Source organism: Cyprinus carpio, chromosome A6 (genome assembly GCF_018340385.1).
Source record: "Cyprinus carpio isolate SPL01 chromosome A6, ASM1834038v1, whole genome shotgun sequence".
NCBI classification, from domain to species: domain Eukaryota; kingdom Metazoa; phylum Chordata; class Actinopteri; order Cypriniformes; family Cyprinidae; genus Cyprinus; species Cyprinus carpio.
In genome coordinates, this window is record NC_056577.1 from 20,020,122 (window position 1) to 20,033,218 (window position 13,097).

A 13,097-nucleotide genomic window follows, 5' to 3' on the forward strand; every position below is an offset into this window, starting at 1 on the left:
AACTCCTTTTGTGCTCCACAGAAAACCTCATAAAGGTTTCAAAGGACAAGTGAAATTTTGATGACACAAGGTTTATTTTTCGGGTGATCTAAACCTTTAAATGTCCTGTGACCGATGGTCTGGTTGACAGGTTTTTCTTAGATAAAACTCACCACTTTCATTTCCACTCGTACCAGCTGGAGGGATGGGCCCTGGCGATGACACTACTGCCCTGTATGTGGGAGGTGGAGGAGGAGGAGGTGTCGAACGTGGTCCTTGACCAATCTCTTTGGGTGAAGCCCTGCTCTCACTTGGGTCCTCTTTTGTTGGGTTCTCTTCAGGGCTCTTCTTGTCCTCTTGGTTCAAAACCAAGGGTGAAGGGATTGTGCGTTCACTTGTCTCTATAGTGGTTGGCGGGCTGTTGGTTGGGTCTGACTGGGTCTTTGTCAGGGGAGCACATAGCGAAAAGTCTCCTTTGGAGAGCGAAAGATCATCTGATTTCGGTGTGGGTGGGGCCTCTTCAACCGGAGGAGGCGGGACAGTTGGTGGAGAAGGAGTGGTGTCTTTGGGAACAGGTGGGAGGCTATCCTTTGGTGACTTAATGGAAGGAGGAGAAAGTGCCATCTCTGCAGGAGGAGGTGGAGATTTTGGTAAAGGAGGATTCGGCTCCTCTGATGGAGGTGGTGATTTAGGTAATGGGGGTGCTGGTTCTGCTGGGGGAGGTGGAGATGAGGGGAGTGGAGGTGCTGGTTCTCCTTCTGAAGGAAGAGGAGGTCTTTTAGGTGACTCATCGTTGAAGCAGACCCACTTATCTCCAACATCTTCACCAGGTTTTGAAGAGTCTTCTGGGCCAAAGATGTTGTCTAGATCAGTTATAGAGGGCCTCTGCAAGGTCTCCACTTCTTTATGCCCATCTGCATCAGGAACCACACAAATATCATAGATATCATAAGAGAAAAATGAAAAGCAGACTAAAAGCAGAAGGAAAGACAAAGGAGAAGGCAAGAGATACCAAGTAAAGATCTACCCTACAAAAGAGATATTTACAAGACCAGAGTACCAAAAGACAAGCACAAATGAATCCAGACACACACTTGTTAGGGTCAGATATTGATATAGACCAGGGGTGTCCAAATCTGCTCCTGGAGGGCCAACTTACTGCACAGTTAAGCTCCAACGTGCCCCAACAGACCTGCCTCAAAGTTTCTAGCATTCCTCAAGACCTCGATTAGCTGGTTGAGGTGTGGTTAATTGGGACTGGAAATACAGTCTGCAGAACCGTGCTCCTCCAGGAGCAGGATCAGACACCCCTGGTATAGACTAAAGCCTGGGTGTTTAGGGCATCTTACCGGTAAGTTCTGTAGCAGCAGATTCAATCGGAGGGGGGGAGGTCGGCACATTCTTAGGCGGAAGCGGAGGCAGAGCTGCAATGACATTAGTGCGGCTGAGACAAGCTCTCACATACACCCCCCAAGACCCCGTAGGCCACACCTCCATGCCCCACAGCACCATGCAAAGGCAAGGTCTCATTCAGGTAGTCAGGGACAACATAGAAGGACTGTGTCATGGGATGAATAGCTCAGACTCTATGATAACACTTCACTCTTTGTGACCTACTAATTCACACTATTTTCATATTATTTAGGACGATACATAATTTTCATGTTAATATATGTATAAACTTCACTTATTTGTTTAGTATGCACTAACTAGGGCTTGCACAGACTAATCAATTAGTCTATAATTTCTACAATTAGTCCTTTAGTCCAGAGGTTTTCACATTGGGGCCTGTGGACCATCATGGGACTACAAGGTCGCTTAGAGGTCCAGAAAATTTGATAGAATTAAAAAAAAAAAAAATTATAAGAGCTTTAAAAACAACAACATGGTTATAAAGTAATAAATATGCTTAATTAACACTGTATTTTTAATAGCACAAACACCAAAGCTTACATCATTACTATTTTGTTCTGCTTTCAATTAACTGGTCAGTATTGACATTCCTAGTTTTTAACAATGACAAATCTGTTTTTCTATTATTATTATTATTTTAATGGTTTTTAACATGTCTTTATAGTATCACATTTAATATGATTCTCACACGGTATAATGGGTAAATAAAGCGGTCTTTAGTCTAGTCTTTATGTGGCGACAACAGGAAGATAATTCCTCTGCTGGCAAATTGCATCCCAGTTCAGCTGCATGTTAATAGCCTTGAGTAGTAACTTGTAATGGGCAAACATTTGGAGTGCTTTACAATTTTAAACTTTCTCACCCGCATCATGTTAGCTGTAGTCAAACTTTCCAGCTGGCTGTCAGACCAGTCTTTCACTCTTTTACATAAGGTAAACACGGACACATTTTGCAGTTGACTACTTTCCTAGACGGGTAAAAAATATTAGTAGTCATGCAAGCCCTAGTATTGACAAATTTATGTAAAAATACATTTAGAAATATATTACTACTAGCAAGCCAAACTTCATTTAGCCTTAAGCTTACACCAACCCATATATTAGGCTCAGTGTCATATAGCTTTTTAGAGGTTTAGGCAGACATAAAAATAGGCCATGTTGAGTAAACCGTCACCAGATGACATGAGTACAAGATGAGCTGGATGACTCTTAGGATTTTGTCTGTTTTTCTGGCTAATGACTTAGAAATTAGTAGGTTAATGGAGACTGCCAAAAGGAAAGTTATTAAAATAAAAATTTGGAGGCAATCATGATTTTTCCACTCAAACGACCGTTCACTGTTTTGGAATGTATGGGTTTATGATACCAGGATGATGGCAATCATGCCACTCAAGCAATGACTTACTTCCTGTAGGAAAAGGTCTTGCCAGAGAGGAGTCTAGGTGTTGCTCAGGCAGGGGTGCACCCCAAACCTCAGGTTCCTCTATCACCACTAATTTATGGAAGAGGACATGTTACACATTTGATGGGGGAGCAGAATTAACTGTGTGACTCACAGAGAGGAAGGAATCACCATGCAACACTTTTCTATCCCTGTTTCTGTCATAAATCGAACTGATTTCATTTCAACTGCTGCAAATGGAATTGAGTGGGAGGCACTAATAAATATTCTGTTCTGTAGTATACGATACACAAAGCTTAAAAAAAACAAAAACAGCACTGATTATAGAAGCATACAATCAAACAGTATTCTTAAATACTTTTAGCTAAAAAAAAAAAAAAAGTAATCTTTATATCCTCTGTGAGTCCCTTGAAGACATACTGTATATGACATAGAAAAATGAATTTTTGTTCAAGTGAATGACATGAACATAAAGAATTTGGGCTGTGATCGGGTTCTGCTGGGTTGTGAATGTTTAAATTTCAGTGATTTTATAAATGAAAGATCAACATCTATAAGCAGCACTAAGGGGTAAGTAATTAGCTGTTTCATTAAATAGTACCTTCACTGGTCTTCTGCTCATCAAAGGCTGTCTCCAGAGGAGGGCCGAATAAGGCTGTTGCATCCTCTGGCACTGGAGATTTCTTATTACTGAAATGGAGGAGAATTCAGCCAGATTTGCATGACTCATCCACACAGATGCACACCAGGCTGCAACTCTCAAATTGTCTAATATAATCCATTTAGACTCACTTAAACATCCACAAATGTTTAAACAACGCTAAGTCGCAACAACCAGGGTTATATACTGTATAACCACACTAAAATGTAACTTTTTTTATTTTTATTCTGTTTTGTGTTTTAGTTTTCAATTTAAGTTTTCTATAATTTAATTAGTTAAACAGTGCATAAATGCTTTTTATTTTATTTGTATTTGTTAAAAATAATGTTTAGTTTCAATTCCAGACATTTTAGTTCCAGCACAAATTGTTCCATCTACATGTAATGATACACATTTCAGTTTACACTGCACCATACTCAGAATAATACCATTCAGGTTAACAGTTTCTTTGTCAAATTCACAATGACATGGCATACTGCAGTACTTGCAGACAATAAAATAATCTGCAAATATTTACCACTACATTTAGAATCAAAATGCAACTTTTATAACATTGAACAGCACGTAATTTACCTGCACCTAAATGTTATGTACAAAAAGCAACCTGAGTTTTAGACATTCACAAACATGGAAACAACAGACAAAATTACTGTTTCATTAAGTCTGTAAGTGTGCGTATAGATACCTAGCAGGCTCAGGAGGGGGCGCAGGTGCAGGTGTCGGGGAAGGGGCGGGAGCTGGTGCTGGCGTTGGAACAGGACGTCTTGGTCGTGCAATTTCTTCACCTGAGAATAACAGCATGATCAAATGAACACAAATAAACTGCACCTACTCATACACTGTAAAAAAAAAAAAAAAAAAAAAAAAATCTGTTACATTTATGTTAAATACCGGCAGCTGTGGTTGCCAGAACTTCACCATAAAAAATATGGTAGCAACATTTTAGGTTTTACAGACTTAACTTAAATTCACAATAAAATATCGTATTTCATTAACTGATGTAATGTTAATAAACCATCATATTGAAGTACTAATATATGTTTTGAACCATTGTAATGCACTGATAACCACCAAAAACTGGTGGTGATGAGAAATCACATGATGAACCAAAGCTCATCACAAACTGCTTTTATACGAGCTGAGGAGGGCAATACTTATACTGTATATAGAAGATGCACAGTGTCATTCACGCAAACACTAAACCCCATCATGGTGACACACATGATACTGAAATAATGCAATAAACATTCATTTAACAACATTAGATGTATGATTAAACCCTAATGTACACAAATAAAAAAAAAATAAAAAAAACTCAGAAGAAACATGTTTTTTCAACAAAAAAAAACATCAAATATGAAGTGTCATGCAGGGAATTCTGGGAGTGTCAATGTAAATTATACAAAATTACTTTTTATATTTAACTTCCAAAACCGTATTTTTAACAGTATTTTACAGTAAAATTACATTAAATGTAATTACATTTATTCACCGACTATAGTATGGAAACTTACTGTTAACCAGTTAACAGGTTTTTACTGTAGCATTTTTACAGTCTTTTACTGTTAAAATCACAGTCATTTTTTACAGTGTACACATGCAAGCATACCTTTATATTCACATTTTAATTCCAGACAACTATTTAGTGTCAGATTTGAATTGACATCAAACTCATAAACCCAAGAACAAATAGCATTATATACTTACCAGTATTTCTTTTTGCCAGCCCCTGAAACAGAAGGCCAAAACATTCATAAGACTAAAAGCTCATAACACCATATCGCTCATCACCTGAGAAGAGTGCATTTTAGGTCAATTTAATCAAGGGAATGGTGAGTCAAATTCAGACAGAGACATTGCCTCGATGCCTTGTAAATAGCTGTTTCATAATGCATTCTACAGCTGACAGAAGATCTGATTCCTCTGATTGACTCAGGTGGTGAACAATCTTATCTGACTCACTGATGCATTAGTAACAAATAACACTGTCATAAATGTTATTACATCAGGTTCTTCATGTTGCCTGGAAATTTCAAATACAAGAACACAGCATTCTTTTTTCAGTTCTTTGTACTAAAATATTAAATCTTTTATTCAGAGGATTATTCAGACAATAGTTTCAGATTTAGATAATAATCAAATTTAGATGAAGAACTTGCTTCATGCTAAGGCTCTACAACATCTAGACTACAAATGATAAAAAGGCATTAGTTTGATCTCCAAAACAAGCATTTTTGGTCACATGGGTGTATAGCACACGAGTAAGCAATATTTCTATTCACTCTGGCATTTTAATCAGCTAAAAAAAGAACAGATGAGTGAAACAGAACTTGAATAAAAGTGCTAAAGTTAACTAAGTAGTCATTATTATACTTTAATAATAAAAAACTCATACTGGTCCTGACCTTTGCATTTCTATACAGAAATATCATTACATGGAAGTATCATATCTCTCTAAACATCTAATCTTTTAACAAAGGTATCTTCAAAATTCAAAAGTTCTGTTTCTGTATAACTGTTTCAACTGAATCACAAAGTGATTCAAGCACTTTAGGAACAGAAAGATAATGTTAAAAGACACTTACCGGGCTGCGTTTCTGTGACCAGCAAAAAGGAAGAGAGAAGAGACACCTGGTCAGAAAGTGATAAATCAGTAATACAGACTTTGATCAAAAGCAACCTCTGTTCCTAAACATTTACCTTTATTATGTGCTTTAATAATGATTTTCATTAAAATATTATTTCATTTTGAAACCCAAGGAAGGGTTTCACTCAATAATGAATTTGATCTGTTCATCATATAAAACTATCATACAGCTGGAGAAAATATGAAACAAAGTCATTTTGAGCACTTTTTTTTATAATACTTTTATTGCCTTTTTTGTCCTTAAATGCTCCAATACAAAATTCAGCATTTGCTTTTGAATGGCACGAGGGACATTTTTCACGTAACTGTCAGAGTAACATTCACATCCCAATAAAGGTCTCATCTTATGTTAGTGTTATTATAAATAATTTGGTTCAAGAAGGCACTTTTCCAGATTTCAGCTATTCTTAAAAATGGTATTTATGCATATATTGCCAACGGTGCACTTGTGCAGTGCTGCTTGTCTCAGCACTGTTTAGTCTTCAGAGGATCTAAAAGTATAGAAAGTATGTACTGTTCACGAGTCACTATGAAGAAATCCGTCAAAGATATGTCAAACAAAAAAATTGTGGTCATGATACTCCTGCACCAAATTCACAATCAGAATGGAAATGAAAGGACACATTTTCTGTTGACATCCACTCTAGACGTAGACATCCTTTTTTGCTCACTCCGATTTAACCTCATATTTCTTTTTTCTTTCCTATTTCTCCCTTCTTCATAGCATATAGGATAAAGTCCAGGAACGAGGGTTTGAGTTCAGTCGGGCTCATGAGTTCTGAGTGATTAGGGCGATGTGCCAGTGGCAGTCTAATCCTATAGACTGTAAGTAATGGTCACCACCAATCAGAGCCAAGAGGAGACATGCAGACCAGTATGCAACCAAACACTTTTAATGTAAGAGTTGGGCTGATGACTAAGGCTGCCCATTAATTCAAATAATAAACTTTAAAAAAAATTGAAGTAAAACTTGTATAAACCCCAGATGCAAAAGAACAATCAAAATTAATCATTCATCTAAAAAAAACTTATGTACAAGCACAGGATCCAAGAACATAAGATCATTTAATATACTGGGTAGTAATTTAATTGTAATCTGGATTTCATAATCAGATTCCACAAATTAAGTACTTGTAATTAGATTATGTTAAATTTAAAATACTAATAATCAGATTACAGTTACTTTATTATTGATTACAAGATTACATGTATTTAATTATATATATTTAAGATTTGATTTATTACTAGCTTGTCATCAACTTACGAAACCCCTGAAGTTAATATAATATAATGTAGGCCAATGTTTAATGCACTTCATGTCACTGATAATAAACAACAGAATATATTTTCTTTCTCTTTTTATTTCTATATCAATATGGTACAAGATTATCCTATTCCAATCAATGAGATAAATGAGTGTTAGGTCAAAAGTAATCAAAAATAATCAAAAAGTAGTCAGATTATATTAATTAATCAATTCTCAGTCCCATGGTGAAACTAGAAATTTATTTTGTATCCTGTCCATGAATGAATAGTACACATATAGTCTCTACACATCTCTACAATATATTGTCCATTTCAGCACCCACCAGTCCATCCCTAAACACCCAAACTGACCTTAGATCAGTTCTTAATGGCATATCAAACATAGTGCATGCAACCTTCACCATGGCATACGAGAAACGTGAGAAGATGTCACTCCAGAAGAGTTAGGCAATGTATAAACAGCTTACCGGACTATTCCTCTATATCAGCCAGCAGACAGAAATAGACAGACAGGTAGGTAGAGAGACAGAAGAAGAGGGAGTATGATTTACATTAGTATAGCAATGGTAAGCATGCACAAACACATTACAGTGAATTTGAGAGGAATGACATGGCAGACACAGTTCACAGTATGATACAACACTGTGCAAACCCATTTTGTCAGTTTTTCAGTGTCAACCACAGATATCGCCTCCAGCACATAGTATACACAGTATCCCAGCTAATAAGGAGATCAGTGAAACGTGGCATCAGATCAAGATCTCAGTGAGTGACCTGAATGAATGTCTGTAGGCTACTTGTAATTTGATGAACACTACTAACAATAAAAAATCAACCACATGCTCATTTAACACATTCAAGGAATATTTCACCCAAATATTTTAATTTATATATTAATTACTTCCAAACCACATGACTTTATTGTTTACTGTGATACATTTTACTTAATTCTTTGATGAATTGAAAATTTTTAAAATAACAGCATTTCTTTGAAATAGATATATTTTGTAACACTATAAATGCCTTCACTGTAGCTCTTCTGATCAATTTAATGAATTCTTGTTGAGTAAAAGTATTAGTTTCTTTTTTCTTTCTTAAATAAATAAATAAATACTGACCCCAAAATTTTGAATGGAAGTACAAAATTTCCAGTGTTCTTTTTCATACAGCAACTACAAATGTGGACAGGCATGTGGCATCATGAATATTTTGGTGTTTTCCCCTAATACAAAATGAATAGACAGCTTTAGAAAACTTATAATGTAGCATACAAGCCTTATGGCTTTATGGTCTTTTGAAATATGTTTTTTTTTTTGAGCTTCACAGCTCTAGTCTCCATTATGAAAAGGTTGAACAATGTAAAATATGTATTCCCATGGATTTAATAAAAAGGGTTTGGAACAAGATTATGGTGAGCAAATGACAATTTTTTGTTAGTTTGGGTTCAACTCTTTCTTTTAAAAATCCCTCCAGCTTGCTACATGTCTATATTCTGTCACACAGCTTGGAACTAAGACTGTCGAATGATCAAACAAGCTCTGAGCACACAGTGTTTCCCATGTGTAGCATTATTAACTCTTTTTGGATGACAGCCCAAATACAAGGGGCTTAATAAAGAAGCAAACCTTATCAATAAAACATGAATACCAGCTGGAACACAGCACCTGGCCGAGAGGTGTGCTATATAAAGAACCCACATGGCTTTGTTTTCACTCGACTATAACTCCACCGACGTTACATTTATCTCTTCCTGTGCTTTGGATGGCTGGCTGGATGCAATATCTCTTCTCTGACTACACAGGTGAAGTACAGTAGAGAATACAACAAGCTGAACAAGTTATCACACTACTCTGATAGAAGGAGAGCGCTATCTATTGTAGAGTTGTTCAACCTTTGCTCACACTTTCTTCTGATGAGTATTCATGGCTAATACATCACCATGGTTACACATTTACGCACATGTTGCCATGGCACAGGATGGGCATGTGACTGATGTTTAATTCATGAGTAAGGAATGCCAGGCGTTCCAATATACGGGACAAAGTGGATTTCAGTCACTGAGGTCATAATAAGACTGCTTAAAGTGTGTTACTTTTTCAACATTAAAACACAAAGAAAGTATAAGACAGACATTAGGGTGATTTGCCTAAAAAAAAACCATTAGTTACTTATATTTTATGAACATTTTGGGATATAACACAAATATAGTTTTTATCCAAAATTTCCATAATATATACAGGTGCTGGTCATATAATTAGAATATCATCAAAAAGTTGATTTATTTCACTAATTCCATTCAAAAAGTGAAACTTGTATATTCATTCATTACACACAGACTGATATATTTCAAATGTTTATTTCTTTTAATTTTGAGGATTATAACTGACAACTAAGGAAAATCTCAAATTCAGTATCTCAGAAAATTACAATATGGTGAAAAGGTTCAATATTAAAGACACCTGGTGCCACACTCTAATCAGCTAATTAACTCAAAACACCTGCAAAGGCCTTTAAATGGTCTCTCAGTCTAGTTCTGTAGGCTACACAATCATGGGGAAGACTGCTGACTTGACAGTTGTCCAAAAGACGACCATTGACACCTTGCACAAGGAGGGAAAGACACAAAAGGTCATTGCAAAAGAGGCTGGCTGTTCACAGAGCTCTGTGTCCAAGCGCATTAATAGAGAGACGAAGGGAAGGAAAAGATGTGGTAGAAAAAAAGTGTACAAGCAATAGGGATAACCGCACCCTGGAGAGGATTGTGAAACAAAACCCATTCAAAAATGTGGGGGATATTCACAAAGATTGGACTGCAGCTGGAGTCAGTGCTTCAAGAACCACTACGCACAGACGTATGCAAGACATGGGTTTCAGCTGTCGCATTCCTTGTGTCTAGCCAGTCTTGAACAACAGACAGTGTCAGAAGCGTGGTCCAAAGTTATGTTCTCTGATGAAAGTAAATTTTGCATTTCCTTTGGAAATCAGGGTCCCAGAGTCTGGAGGAAGAGAGAAGAGGCACACAATCCACGTTGCTTGAGTTCCAGTGTAAAGTTTCCACAGTCAGTGATGGTTTGGGGTGCCATGTCATCTGCTGGTGTTGGTCCACTGTGTTTTCTGAGGTCCAAGGTCAACGCAGTCGTATACCAGGAAGTTTTAGAGCACTTCATGCTTCCTCCTGCTGACCAACTTTATGGAGATGCAGATTTAATTTTCCAACAAGACTTGGCACCTGCACACAGTGCCAAAGCTACCAGTACCTGGTTTAAGGACCATGGTATCCCTGTTCTTAATTGGCCAGCAAACTCGCCTGACCTTAACCCCATAGAAAAATTATGGGGTATTGTGAAGAGGAAGATGCGATATGCCAGACCCAAGAATGCAGAACAGCTGAAGGTCACTATCAGAGCAACCTGGTCTCTCATAACACCTGAGCAGTGCCACAGACTGATCGACTCCATGCCACGCCACATTGCTGCAGTAATTCAGGCAAAAGGAGCCCCAACTAAGTATTGAGTGCTGTACATGCTCATACTTTTCATGTTCATACTTTTCAGTTGGCCAAGATTTCTAAAAATCCTTTCTTTGTATTGGTCTTAATTAATATTCTAATTTTCTGAGAAACTGAATTTGGGATTTTCCTTAATTGTCAGTAATAATCATCAAAATTGAAATAAATAAACATTTGAAATATATCAGTCTGTGTGTAATGAATGAATATAATATACATGTTTCACTTTTTGAATGGAATTCGTGAAATAAATCAACTTTTTGATGATATTCTAATTATATGACCAGCACCTGTATATATATATATATATATATATATATATATATATATATATATATATATATATATATATATATATATATATATATATATGTATATATATATATATATACACATACATATATAAATTAATACTTTTATTGAGCAAGGATGCATTAAAATTGTGACAGTGAAGAATTACAATATATTGTTACAAAATATTTATATTTCAAACAAATGCTATTCTTTTGAATTTTGCATTCAATGAATCCTGCATTTTTTTTTATAGTTTCCACAAAAATATTGAGAAGCACAACTGAACACTTTTAAAAATCTTAACAACCCCAAACTTTAAATAGTAGTGTATTCCTAGATGCTTATCACAAATATCGTGTTACTGGATGGAAATCATAGACTGTGATGGAAACATAACTTTATCTTTGTGGTGCTTTCAAAGCTCTATTTGCTTGAGCATCCTGTTCAGCCCCATAGGCCAATTTCACACTTCTTGGTTTTGGCGTCCGGATTGACCCACACAGGGTAAATTTATTTCCAGTAACAACGATGACTGAGCCTAAAGAAGAACCAGTCCACGAATTAAATGTCATGAAAATGTTGGAACTGTCTTGATGATTTATTGGTGAGACTACAAAGCTCTAATTAAAGGGATACTCCACCCCAAAATGAAAATTTTGTCATTAATCACTTACCCCCATGTCGTTCCAAACCCGTAAAAGCTTTGTTCGTCTTCAGAACAAAATTTAAGATATTTTGGAAGAAAACCGGGAGGCCTGTGACCGTCCCATAGACTGCCAGTAAATAACAGTGTCAAGGTCCATAAAACATATGAAAGTCATCGTCAGAATACTCTATCTGCCATCAGACGTGCAATCTGGGTTATATGAAGCGACGGGAACACTTTTTGTAAGCGAAGAAACCAAAAATAATGACTTTATTCAACAATTCCTTTGTCTCTGTCAACAGTCTCCTATGTGTCTCTTCATATCACCATATGCTGCGTATGCTCTTCTGTATCATCCGTGCCACAAGGACGCACTGTTTTCTTTCTTTTAAATCAAAGCTAAATACACGTAGAAACAGCGCATCCTTGTGTGTGTGTGTGTGTATATATATATATATATATATATATATATTTTTTTTTTTTTTGTGTGTGTGTGTGTGTGGCTGTGCAGCTCCCTTAACACACTGACACATCAGATCCGCCGATACATATTGAGAAGCCAGACCACTCACACCCTGGATGTGCATATGTTTGTGGACATCTATCATAAATGACAACAATTCTGCCATCTCTCTACGATATCAATAATATTTTATCTTACTCACTCACATATGCTCCTGTCTCCATCATCTTAAAATCGATAAATATGCACAGTAACATAAAACCCATTAGTATATATCGTTGTTATATGTTATATAACAACATGTATGCTACTGTATATGTATATGGTGTTGCACATTTTATAGCCACTCTGCTTATTGCAGATTAATGCAAAAATTGTGAATAATGTATACTGTATACAATGTAGTCTTGGAAATAAACAATGTCTTAGTTTCATCATTTTAACTGGTCAGGATTAGTTATAATACATGCTTGAATGCGGGATATAATGTCATGAGATTAATACATGCTTTAGAGTTATAATTTCAAGCATGCTAAACTTACTACATTATTAAGTAATCCTGACAGAATATAACGATGAAGACAACGTCATATATAGGTTTAAAAAAGCAAAAGCTTAAGAGTCTAGAACTGGATCATTATTGCAGTAATTAATATGTTCCAGGCATGTTGTTTTTTGGCAACAATTCTTTTAACACTAATGAATGCAGTGTATAATATATATGCGCACACACTACAGTTCTATACCAGTTCATGTGAATTTGGCCTATTAGTTAACACAACACTGTTATATAAAAAAATAAATGAATCAAAAAATAAA

The 13,097-nt window shown here is 36.1% G+C and overlaps 1 protein-coding gene across 8 annotated transcripts in view; it reads right to left on the reverse strand.

Moving 5' to 3' along the window:
* LOC109106630 (SH3-containing GRB2-like protein 3-interacting protein 1) overlaps positions 1 to 13,097 on the reverse strand; it is a 75,971-nt gene that overhangs the window by 16,351 nt on the left and 46,523 nt on the right. For 6 of the 8 annotated variants that reach the window (XM_042758334.1, XM_042758335.1, XM_042758337.1 and 3 more), the window contains 8 exons: positions 7,835 to 7,846; positions 6,040 to 6,051; positions 5,162 to 5,183; positions 4,140 to 4,239; positions 3,395 to 3,483; positions 2,797 to 2,883; positions 1,329 to 1,403; positions 153 to 893 (listed from right to left, as the gene is read on the reverse strand). In XM_042758334.1, the coding sequence (XP_042614268.1) occupies positions 153 to 893; positions 1,329 to 1,403; positions 2,797 to 2,883; positions 3,395 to 3,483; positions 4,140 to 4,239; positions 5,162 to 5,183; positions 6,040 to 6,051; positions 7,835 to 7,846 (1,138 nt within the window). The remainder of the gene's footprint in view (positions 1 to 152; positions 894 to 1,328; positions 1,404 to 2,796; positions 2,884 to 3,394; positions 3,484 to 4,139; positions 4,240 to 5,161; positions 5,184 to 6,039; positions 6,052 to 7,834; positions 7,847 to 13,097) is intronic. The other 2 variants (XM_042758336.1, XM_042758342.1) reach the window with 2 other exon arrangements.